General features: G+C 41.2%; 1 protein-coding gene across 1 annotated transcript; it reads left to right on the top strand.

Annotated features, from left to right (window-relative positions):
- The first annotated feature begins 10,386 nt into the window (after positions 1–10,386).
- Positions 10,387–12,327, top strand: LOC4348578 (homeobox-leucine zipper protein HOX23). The gene is made up of 2 exons (XM_015757937.3): positions 10,387–11,116; positions 11,335–12,327. Exons 1-2 carry the CDS (start codon positions 10,529–10,531, stop codon positions 11,812–11,814), a joined length of 1,068 nt encoding a protein of 355 aa, XP_015613423.1. The 5' UTR covers positions 10,387–10,528; the 3' UTR covers positions 11,815–12,327.
- The last annotated feature ends 261 nt before the right edge of the window (positions 12,328–12,588 follow it).

The raw sequence follows: 12,588 nt of genomic DNA on the forward strand, positions 1-12,588 counted from the left end.
CATAAAAACATGCAATCTCAATTATTTTTAGGCTCAAAATTGTATCAAATTGTTTTAGTTTTGATAATCAAATTACATTTTATTTGCACATATTATGCAACTTAATTTTCCGCAGCAACGCAATGGGGTATTCATCTAGTTAATAATATTTATGGGTACTGAACTGCTCCATGGAATCGAACTATTTTAGGGTTGTTTTGGTTATCTACATTGCCAAATATTTGTGTGGCACTGCCGATTACTCCCTCTACTAAAAACTATAAAGCATTTTTAAAATAGTGATAAATCAGACAATTTTAGCGTTCACTTTCAATTGAAAAAAATAATGACGTAAAAAATGATGTTACTAGTACTAGATTTATCAATCAACAAACTACCATAATATACAACTATTTTATTTAAAATAATTTACTTTTATAAATATTATTTGTCAAAACAGCATATCACAGGTGGTGGATTAAAGTCCAAAAGCACTAGAATGACTTACATTGTGAAACGGAGGAAGTAGTGTCTATCTAAGCTGTGCTATAGCTTTTACATTATTTTTAAAGAGTACTTCAAAAGGAGCTAGCAGTTATTAGACCATTCCCAGTAAGAGATACTATTATTTTTATGTTTCTAATGGTGCCATGTAACAAATAAGATATTTAATTGATGATTGAAATAACTTTTACAATGTATTGTTTCACAAGCAATACATATAAGAGACAATCTGTACTGGAAAGAGCGTAGATATGGTTTCATCTAGATGAAGCTCATTTCATCTCTCAATTCATTAAAACCTTACCACATCATCCAAATTGCTGACATGGCAAATGAAACTTCAATTGGAAGTGGCTTTAAGGTCCATTTGAAACTCTATATTAGATTAGCATATTGCCAACACGTAAAACAGCATAGCTTATTAGCGCATAATCAATTAAATACTAAATATTATAAAATTTAAAAATAGATTTTTTTTGTTTTTCTTAAAAAACTTCTATATAGAATATTTTTACATAAAATATATCATTTAATAATTCGAAAAACATGCTAACAAAAAAACGAGCAAGTTGTACTTTGCTGTAACTTGAGCGGGACATTTTAGCAAGTGCAACTTAATTTATGGACAAAGTCTATCAGGCATATTGGACCCACACATTTGACACGCAACAATTGCTGAGGCCAATCTCATATGAAAAACACCTTAGCTCAACTTTTAAAGCCCGCCCCTTGTAATTATACATGTGCACATATATCTATAGTGCTAAAAAAAACCTAAATAAGTCATCATTTCATTCTAAATTGATCTACATATATTTTTTTTAGATTATTTCTAAATGATCTACATATTTTGATCTACATATATTTTTTTTAGATTATTTCTAAATGATCTACATATTTGTGTTCATTTATTAAGTCTATTCGTTATTTATGCATTGGAGTAAATGGACATTGATGCATGCATCCATACACACAAATATTTATAACCCACATACAATATCTTGATTTGCTATTGGCTAGGAGATAGTGGGGATGATGCATGTATCGAGTTTGCTGCTAGAGTAAATATAATATGAGAGAGTTATTAGTTTTTTTTGGTCTTGTTATATATATGAAATATGTAGATCAATTTGAAATGGAGGGAGTATATATGTACCATGCCACTAAAAACGAGTGTCATGTTCTAGTCCCAGCGGTAATTAAACTGAATGTTTTGAACAGTTTTAAATAGTGACAAATGTCCGATCACGAAGCTTAGGTTTCTGTTTCAGGAATTTTGGAAGAATGGAGGATTTTTTTTTTTTGTTTTTGAAACAGAGAATGGAGGGTTTGTACAATGAACATTTTTCCGACCTAATAATTGTGCAATATTATGAGTGGTGATGACTTCCATGACATGAAAAAACATTCGCGATCATAATTTGTTCGTTCTAAAGCCATTGTTCGTCCTTACTCAGCCCACTGGTCGTTCACACTTTTACTGTTCACGATGGAGAGGGAGAGGAAATTCAGAAAAAGGCATGCCCCTGCAGCTGTTCTGTCACTGTCCGTCTTCGCTAGCATCAGCCATGCACATGCTCGATCGATCGGCCATTCATCATCTTCATCGATCAAATCGAGATTACCTAGGAAATGTGCAAAATTGGGGCTATATATACACACACACCCGATGTATGCAGCTACTACCTGTAGCTAGCCATGTCTCTAGTCTCGTAAAAGCACGGTCGTCCTCCTTCTGTTTTCATCCTATCCCACATCCTTAAAAAACTGCTCACTTCCCCTCCATTGATATCCCACATCCCATCAAGAAAAAAAAAGCTAAACAACCGAAAGAAAAAAATATATATGGGAGAAAAAATTGAACATGTTTCCAAATCCCGTAAGAGAAAATAAACCACGTTTCTGGAACATATCCTATTATAACATACGAGTATGTGATAAATACTACTATTTGTCCACCTTCTTCTCTCCATCATCGTACCGATCCCTACTCAAAATCCATTGTTTTCCACGCGAAATCAATGCACTAGAAAACCAAATAAAAGATAGAAAAGACTAAAGTCTATAAGGCCATTCCCAACCCAATGATTAGGATGATGTCCATAGCATTAAATAAACTGCCACCTAGAATAAAAAATGATGTGGCAAGTGAATAAATGATGTGTCTTTGCATGAGACATGGTTTCTACACAACATCCAAGACATCGTGTGAGATAGATAGCATTAAATTTAAGTATAGAATAGTGGTGTTTACATTGGCAGAGTAGTGTCTAGTACTATAGTTTCTTGATGATGTGGAGTTTATGAAAACTATGTCTAGTATCTTGGTTTGGAAATGGCCTAATACCGTTCCTGCATCCCTCCAGATATCATTGCAACGTAAAAACTAAACCACGTAGAATCATTCATCCATATTCTTCAAGATACAGTTTGCAATGCACTGGCATGTCACTAGTGTACGAAAAAGTGTGAGATGTAAGCATCATTCATCCATGGCGCGCGCGTTCTCCCTCTCAAATAATAGAAACCATCACAACATTTACTTCAATGAAGTTACAACCAATTATTTACAAAGCTTGTAAATTGAACGACTGCCAAATACAAATTACAACTTCATATTGCTAAATCTTCATATATATAGTTGACGAAAACTATATAACGGTGTTTCTGAGTAGTGGCCTAAAAGTATTGCATATAGTATATTTTCCTCGTCAAACCAGAAAATAGAATCTTGAAAATCAGCGCTCGATCGTTATGCCGACAGGATCATTCTCACACACATCACCATGGATGACCGACTTCGAACCAAAGCTGAGAATGACTGAATTATATATCAGATGCTTGCTCAGATCGATCTTGCCGTACATCACCACTTCATGCTGGCATTATTAATGATTAATTAATAATGTTGGTTTCACAAAGGTTGCAATCATCTTGACCTGAATATGTCAACTCCTAACTGTTTTGAGTCAAGGGAATAAATAACTTTCTAGATTATTGGACTAATAACTTCAATAGAGTGATGAACATATATATGTACTAGCTAGCTAGACATGGGATTGGCTGCATATATACAGCCATCAATTATTTTGCATGGATCATGCCCTTGTCTTTTCACCATGCATATATCCCTTGGCGCCATTAGAGGGTAGCAATCTATATCCTTAGCTAGCATGCATACACATGTATATGCATGTTTTAAACATGCCTCATTGCTTCTTTTGAGTACGATGATTTGCATGCATGCACTCACGAGATCAGTAGTAATCATGAGGAATGCCATTATTCTTGGTCTACATATGTACATATTTCTCTATAAGAACTACTATTCAACACATATATATGTAATTATGTTTCCATGATACTTTTCAGGCCTCCTTTGAAACACGGGATTTTCGTAGGAATTAACCACATTGTCTCCATGATACTTTTCAGGATTTTTATAGGAAGCATCCTTTTGAGATACATATAAATAGGTTTCATGGAATTGCCTACAAACTAATATCGTAGGACGTAGTTAAGATGTACAAACAAGGTGCTAGATATGGATCCTAATTCTTTGTAAGTAAGATGGCCCTATGTTTGAAAAGGTTCTCAGAAAGTGAGCAACAAGAAGTGAAGATGGTAGTGTGTGCATATAATGAAAATAAAGGTGGAAAAAAAATGCAGAGCTTTTCTCATCTGGCCCTACTTATCTTGGCAGTTAGGTTTTGGGGGGTAGTGTGCATATGTGGTCCTTTCAAATTTGTAACAGTACTGCATGCATGCACTTGTGCCCCCATTGGTTGCAGGTTTGAAAATGGCAAAAGGGGTGATCAGTGGGCTTGCGTGTTTGAGGGGCTGAGGCTGGTGCTGGTCTCTTTGGATGTATGTTCAGATTATTTTGTGTAGCAAAAACCAGTTAATTTGATTTCTAAATATTGGAAAAACAGCATATTCGTTCTTTCGATCGATCACCCACATAGTATAGTGACACATAGACTAATTAGAATTATTACACAATATGTGTTAGTCGATGATTTATAAGTGTGGTTCAACGGTTATCGCCCCTCTCTCTCACTTCTCCTTAGGATTGAATCATTTTAGATCCTTTGGGAATCGGTGCTCATTAGATCATTCTTGTCAATCCATTCCAAATGCCACTCACAAGTCGGAACAAAACATTTCGATACAAGTTGATTATGACATTTTATTTCATGGTTTATATAAATTATATATTGCATTTATATGCATATAAATGTATATTTTAAGCATTAATTAGTGGGCCAAAATTCTGTTATAATATTATTTTAAATACTACATAAGTATAAAAATATCATGTTGACATATAACAGAAGACTAAAAAAAGAAGGAAAAGTACCAAAGGAGGTAGTGTCATGTGAACTTTTTCATGCTCTACCATACAATACTATTGGGAGGCAATACATATTAACAATAAAACATGTGGGCACCTCCTTGGGGACTATTAAAAATCTCATTACCTTACATGTTGATCAACACTGGTATATATATTAATCGACATGCCTAATATTGAGACGGGAATAGGACACAACCTTCTTTACCATTTTATGCGGCGAAATGGTATACACTCGAGCCAAATGTATCAAAATTAAATGGAATGATCCAAAACAAAGGATCGCCTTGCAATATAGCTAGCTAGACAACAAATATTTTCTGAACCAAAAATGGTTTAAGAAGTGCGATTTTGCGACGTCCACGAATTGAACATAACAAAATTGAACAGAGAAATGATAGATATAGGCAAGAGAGGAGATGGAGATGGCATGGGGGCCAAGGAGCCAGACGCATGATAGCTGTACGTGTGTTAGGTAGCAATCTCTGCACCTCCATAGGACCCCCCCATGCATCCCCATCCTCCCCCCTTAGATTCCTGCAGCTTTCCTCCTCTTTTCTCTTGCATTTTTTTTCTGAAAAAATACATCAAATGGTGGCCAGCAGCTACCCCTCTCTCTCTCTCTCTCTCTCTCTCTCTCTCTCTCTCTCTCTCTCTCTCTCTCTCTAAACCAACATTATTTTTTATTTTGTATATTTGATTCTTTCTCTACATAGCCAGCTCATTCCTCCAATTCCCTCTTGTACTTTCCTATCCTCCTCCACTTCCAGCATCATGCAGCATGTCCAAAAATCCCTAGATGAAAAAAAGATCATGCCTAGAAACGTACCATGCTTTTTCTTCTCACTTTAAAAAAGAATCGGTTCACTAACTAATAATAAATAAGCCATAAGAGTTTCTTCGATATGTGTTTCCTAAACATATACAATGCGCTATTCAATCGCCACTCATCGTGCACTATGAGAACAAATATATGGTACTTATGTTTGAAACACTTGAATTTCACGTGAAATAGTTCGATCATTCAACTCTCGAAACGAAAATTGTAACTTTCCAAGCGAGCGAGTGCTATAAGGCTTCAAAATTCAAACTTTTAAGAGAGTTGTAATTTATGGAAAAAAATTCTATCTAACTATATCAATTTGAACATTCTTTTATTGGAATAATGCACTAAACTAAGTGAGATGTCAAGTGAGAGAGAGAGTTAGGAGAATAAACTAGTGAGAAGGTTCTCCAAAACGATCCTGCAAGCACATGACGGCCAGCTTCTCGGCCGCATGGAGCAAACACAAAAATATTTGCAAGTGTACGTACCAACAACTACCAAAATTCTGACTGAACACATGCAAGAATCTCCTAGCACAACTTTGGAAGGATCATGGGGCTGATTAGTTTAATCATCCCTGGATTAAGCAAAAGATGCCTCATGATTTCTTTTCTATATATATACATTGTGAATGCACTAGCAAGCTTAGGATAGTTATTAGCAACTAATTTTTTTATGAAGCTATTAACAACTAATCATAGGGCTCTCAAGAGGGGGGTTAGGTTCCCTAGAAGAATGTTAAGCTTTTCAGAGACCAAGTTAATTACATATGATTGTGTCATCATCAGCAGTCATGCATGAATTGGTAATCATAGGAAGCTTGGAACATCCCTGTGATGGTCAGTACTGATGGATTTACTCTGCAGAGAATGATCTGCAGGACCAGTATTTTTATACTACTACCATGTACTTTGTACTAGTACTTGGATAAATCCCTGTAGGGGCTAGGTGCTAGCCTCTACAGTACATGTTGTTCTGCCACGTCATCTAGGCCTGTATGTGCAACAGTTACATGAAAATGATAGCCATGTTGCATGTTGTCTTCGATCAACAAATGTTCATCTGTGTGTTTTTCCTTTCATATTACAGATCTCGTTTCAACTAGCTAGGTGCACTTATTAAGAAAAAAAACACCCCCCCCCCCCAAACTCACCACAAATCAATAAATGTGAAAAGTGCAGAAATGGTGCCATCATATAGTTTGATGATAAGGTGATTTGTGGAAATGTGTCCTATAGCTTCAATCTTTAATGCGGCAGTTAATGGTAGACTTAACTTTTCCTTGTGGTTATTTAGCTTTTGAAAAGCCAACAGTCAAGAGTTAGATTGGTTTCTCTTTCTCTAACAAAGATAGTGTTATTAGTTTTTCTTTTTTAGGGTTAACATTTCTCCTAAGATGCTATTTATGTCACCTATTAAAGAAAGAGAGAGGAGCCAACCGGCCTCCAGGTAGTCTTTATTTTTTTTCCTCTTTTTTTACCCTGATATTTTTGGGGAGTTATTTCTCCATGCTCGAAAATGTCTAAAAACAAAGGTTTGTCCTTAGCTCTCTATTTTGTGGAAACTAGCAGCACCAAGTGGCTAATAAAAACAGTGTCGAGAAAGTGTTCCTTCTCATCAATCTCATGTATGCTGTCATCAACGTTGTCGTCGTCGAAACAACACCATCTGATTCGACTCCAATGTGACGTTCTTCCTAATTAAATGAACCGAGTAATTACGCCCAATATTAGTTGAGTGACCCGCTATATTTTGCCTCGGCGCAAACAACAAAACAATATAGGTAATGGAGTCTCTGGAGATCTCATCCAACGATTACCAGCTACAAGTCGGCACCACCACCATCGGACAAGAGGGGTGGAGCCAGAGATTGGCCAAACCTTACACTAGCTAGGCACTTAATTTTTTTACAGTATTCACTTAATTTTTTTACAGTATTTTGATAAGGTTTCAGTGGGGATTACGAGGCTAAACCTAGGGCGCACTCAGGCCCAAGGTTCCCCATCCTTATCTTCGCCCCTATCATCAGGGCACCACATAGACCGCGCTTAAAATCCGAGCGTCCACAGCTTGTTGCGACGAGAATCCAAGGTGCTCAATCCACACCACATTAGGAAGAGAGGCTTGTATGCCCAAGTGGTGGAAATTAATCTCGAGAGTTTCATGGCATTGGAGTGAGTTGGCATATGCAGGGACCCAAGAGGGAGGTAGCTAGGAGAAGAAGACATACACATGCCCAAGTACTGTTGGAAGTTTCGCCTGCCTGTTCACAGTAGTAGCAGTCAGTCAGTATAGAGAATTAGAGAGCCACTGTGCGAGTGCATATGGCCGTGGTTGGTGCAGAGACGATCGATCGAGATATGCACAGAAGCTTAGCAGCCAGCCACTCGTTAGCTCGGGGAGCTAGCTAAGCTGGTACTAGTACGTACGCTGTGCCACTGTTCGGTGGGGCCCACACGCAGCAGAGAAGCACGCAATGCGTGTCAGGTCGTCCGGCCGGCCCTGATTGATCCGTTGGGATATGTATTGGCATGTGGTAAGCACCGGTGGAGAAGCAGTTTTTACTCCTGGTTCATAACCCTCCTATAGTTCCGGTTTTTCAACCGGAACTACGAATCCAGGACTAAAGATATCTTTAGTCCCGGGTGAAAAAATCGAGAGTAAAAATTCATTTTTAATCCCGGTTGGTAACACCAACCGGGACTAAAGAGGCTAGATCCGGTTGCTACTTTATTCTATTCTTTTCTTTATTGTTTTTAATATATTGATTCACTCTATCCCATCCCAAAATCCCAAATCAATCATTCCCGAATAGTCTCCAAATTCTCAAATCAATATCTCTAAATACATCACAAAATCTTAAAAAAATTACATCACAATTTCTACAAAATTCATCACAAATACATCACATATTCACATCACACACAAATCAAATACATCACACACAAATCATCTCAGATCCGAATCACAGATTCTCAAAAAAAAGGAAAAAAAGAAAGAAGACGAACGACCCGCCACCTCGCCAGCCGCCGCCGCGCTGCCCGCCGCGTCGCCGCCGCCAGCCGCCAGCGCGCCCGCACGCCGCCGCACCGCCTCGCCCGGCCCTCCGTGCGCCGCGCCGCCGCGCCGGCCGGCCGCCGCCGCCCGCCACGTCCCCGGCTGCTGCCGCAAGGCCGCTAGCCGCCAGCATGCCGCCTCGCCCGGCCCTCCACGCGCCGCGCCGCCGCGCGGGCCGGCCCTCCGCGCCCCGCCGTTGCAGAGGGAGGTGGGAGGAGGGAGAGGAGGAGATTGTATTGATCCGATCTGCGTGCAACCACCCCACTTATGTCGACTTTTTTCCCGGTTGGTGTTACCAACCGGGACTATTTTGGTTGGTAACACCAACCGGGAGTAAAGCTTATATCGATATTTTTTCCCGGTTGGTGTTATCAACCGGGACTATAAATAGATCTTTAGTCCTGGTTGGTAATCAAAAAATTCCTCAGAGCTTTCAAACCGGGACTAAAGATGTTTTTAGTCCCGATTTTTAATACAACCGGGACTATTGTGAAATCTGGTTGACCGACCAAAGATGGTTTCTCCACTAGTGAAGGCCCCGTTTAAGGTGGTGTTTGAATCTCCTGAAGATGAAGATGAAGATAAAGTATTTCACGTAAAACGAGGTGGTAATAACGTGTGATTAATTGAGTTTTAATTATTTTAAAACTTGAAAAATGGATTAATCTGATATTTTAGAACAACTTTCATATAGAAAGTTTTCGTACGAAATACACCGTTTAGCAGTTTGAAAAGCGTGCCATTTTAATCCAAAAGTTTATCCTCAAATTTCAGAGGAGGGGTGAAATATTTTTTAGTGTCACATCGGATATATGGATACATATTTGGAATTTAAACGTAGCCTAATAACAATATAAATTACAGATTTCGCCTGTAAACTACAAGACGAATTTATTAAGCCTAATTAATCCGTCATTAGCAAATATTTACTGTATCACCATATTGTCAAATCATGGTGTAATTAGGCTTAAAAGATTTGTCTCGCAATTTACACGCAATATGTGTAGTTAGTTTTTTTTATATATTTAATATTCTATGCATGTGTCCAAACATTCGATGTGATAGGGTGAAAAGTTTTTGCGTGGGAACTAAACAGGGCATAATTCTGATCTTTGTTAATTCGTTCATTCACCACAGTGGCTGGTTTTATGTTTATGCATGGATATATATGCTGCGTCGCCATTGGTTTGGTGATCACCTCCATCACTCTTCATGTCCTACAATTCCCATAGATTAATAGCTGTTAATTTATTATCTAATTAAGAAAAATATATATTAATTTTTTATATTTTGTAACTCATTTCATAGGTGTTTTATTGGAGAAAAGGACAAATAGAGAGTACCCCGATCAAATTGCCGCATATAAAAGCATATGCATGGTTTGAATCGCAATGTATATAAAACTTGGTTGAAAACGTTTGTTTTACTTGTAACAATTTATTTTTTTTCCGACCATATATACAATGTTCCAAACACCACTTATAGCACTATTAATACACCACTTACAATACGCTAGCACTATCAAGCCATGTATATATAACCATCAAAACTATTAGACGACTCACACACCCTACTAATTTCTCGATTAATTTTTTTGGGTAGGAAAGAAAAAAAAACCATCTAAATTATCTTATCTTACACCAGTAGGAGTATATTTCCTTTGCATGTCCTCTCCACTCCCCCCTATCTTTCTCTCTCTAGAATATAGGCCTTTCTCTCTCTAGATGGGCGTAGTGTGAGTGATTGGGTAGATATAGCGCGCGCGCGCCCTCCATGCTCGCCCAGCCGCTGCTCGAGCTCGCAGCTTGATGAGGCCAGCGATGGCCAGCAATGGCGCCGCCGCCGGCGCCATGGCCCCGTTCTTCCCGCCCAACTTCCTCCTCCAGATGCAGCAGCCTCTCCCCCTCCACCACCAGCACCTCCAGGACCACGCCCATGGCGGCCACGGCGGCCACCACCTCCTCCCTCCTCCTCCTCCCTCCCTCTCCCCCTTCCTCCCCGACCTCGCCATGGACGCGCCGCCGCCGCCAATGTACGAGGCGAGCGGCGGCGATGGCGGCGGCGGAGGGGCGGCGTCGGAGGATGAGGAGGATGGGTGTGGAGGGGGAGGGGGTGGGGGTGGTGGGGAGAAGAAGAGGAGGTTGAGCGTGGAGCAGGTGAGGACGCTGGAGCGGAGCTTCGAGTCCGGGAACAAGCTGGAGCCGGAGCGGAAGGCGCAGCTGGCGCGCGCGCTGGGGCTGCAGCCGCGGCAGGTGGCCATCTGGTTCCAGAACCGCCGCGCGAGGTGGAAGACGAAGCAGCTCGAGAAGGACTTCGACGCCCTCCGCCGCCAGCTCGACGCCGCCCGCGCCGAGAACGACGCCCTCCTCTCCCTCAACTCCAAGCTCCACGCCGAGGTACGCATCGCATCGCCATGGATGGATCTTGGAGAGGTCGATCCATGTGGGTTTCAGTGCGTGGTCTGTCGCCACGCGGAAAGGTGTTCGACCGTGTCGGCTCGGGATCGGTGTCCATGTCTTTGATGTCGCTGTCGTGTCGCGCTATGATTAGCTGCCATTGCCGGCGTGTACGCGATCACTCATGGCGTTGATCGATCTCGATCTTGGTGGCGCAGATCGTGGCGCTGAAGGGGGGAGCGGCGGCGGCGGGGGGAGGAGGGAGCAGCTGCAGGCAGGAGGCGGCGTCGGAGCTGATCAACCTCAACGTCAAGGAGACGGAGGCGTCGTGCAGCAACCGCAGCGAGAACAGCTCCGAGATCAACCTCGACATCTCCAGGCCGGCGCCGCCGCCGCCGCCGCCGCCGGCCAACGAGAGCCCCGTCAACCGAGGCATCCCGTTCTACGCCTCCATCGGCCGCGGCGGCGCAGGCGGCGTGGACATCGACCAGCTGCTCCTCCGCGGCGGCCACTCGCCGTCCCCGGCTGCCGTGACGACGCCGCCGCCGCCCAAGATGGAGCTCGGGATTACAGGCAATGGCGGCGGCGCGGACGCCGCCGCCGCCGGCGCGGGCAGCTTCGGCGGCCTGCTCTGCGGCGCCGTCGACGAGCAGCCGCCGTTCTGGCCGTGGGCCGACGGCCACCACCACTTCCATTAATCCGCCACCGCGTCGCCGCCGCCGATCACCATGATCGATTTCTTGGCAGAATTGAGGAAGGAGAAGGTCGCCTACTACACCACCATGATGATGATGATGATGAGTTCTTGAGCCAAAACAAAAGCAAGATTAAGGGAGTTAATTACTGTTGTGATGATGGATGAGGTAATTAATTAATTAATTAAGAACATTATGTGAATGTGAGAGAGATGATGATTCAACATAATTTGAGTTAAGAAGAAGGGGAGTTAATCAATTAAGCCATGATGAGTGATTGGGGATTAATGTTGGATCAATCATCAATGTAGATTGATTTTGGAGTCCAGTAGTAATTTTGTTTGTTCTTTTGCTTTCTTTCTTTCTTTCTTTTTTATCATTTTACCTCCATTACCTTTTTGATGTTCATATAGGTGATTAAATTTGTGAGGCAGTGTGGTTACATTCATGTATAGGATTATTATATTATGGCAGTATCAAGTTTGGTACTTATAAATCAAAACTTTTTTTCCTTCATTCTAAGTTTGTGTGGATCTACCTCATTACTGTGAAATTTGAAATGGATTATCAATCACCTATTCCTAACCATTGAATAAATAAATAAATTTATTTGTGGGTTGATGCATAAGAGCTGGCTGGGTTGATATAGTGTTGTACTATGGGTGTGCGGTTGGTGTTTGGCATGTGGGGCTGATCTTAGAGCCTACGAAACAGACAGGGTGTACAGACAGATTGTTGTATAGTGGCCATTCAATTTTGCATTAGTTTTATTTTGTT

The sequence above is a fragment of the Oryza sativa genome, chromosome 10 (assembly GCF_034140825.1).
Source record: "Oryza sativa Japonica Group chromosome 10, ASM3414082v1".
Taxonomy (NCBI): domain Eukaryota; kingdom Viridiplantae; phylum Streptophyta; class Magnoliopsida; order Poales; family Poaceae; genus Oryza; species Oryza sativa.

What these genes read in the sequence shown, in the direction of transcription:
- LOC4348578 (XM_015757937.3), top strand. Translation starts at nt 10,529, where the DNA reads ATGAGGCCAGCGATGGCCAGCAATGGCGCCGCCGCCGGCGCCATGGCC. An exon ending in ACTCCAAGCTCCACGCCGAG is followed by an intron (nt 11,117 to 11,334) that starts GTACGCATCGCA and finishes TTGGTGGCGCAG; the next exon opens with ATCGTGGCGCTGAAGGGGGG.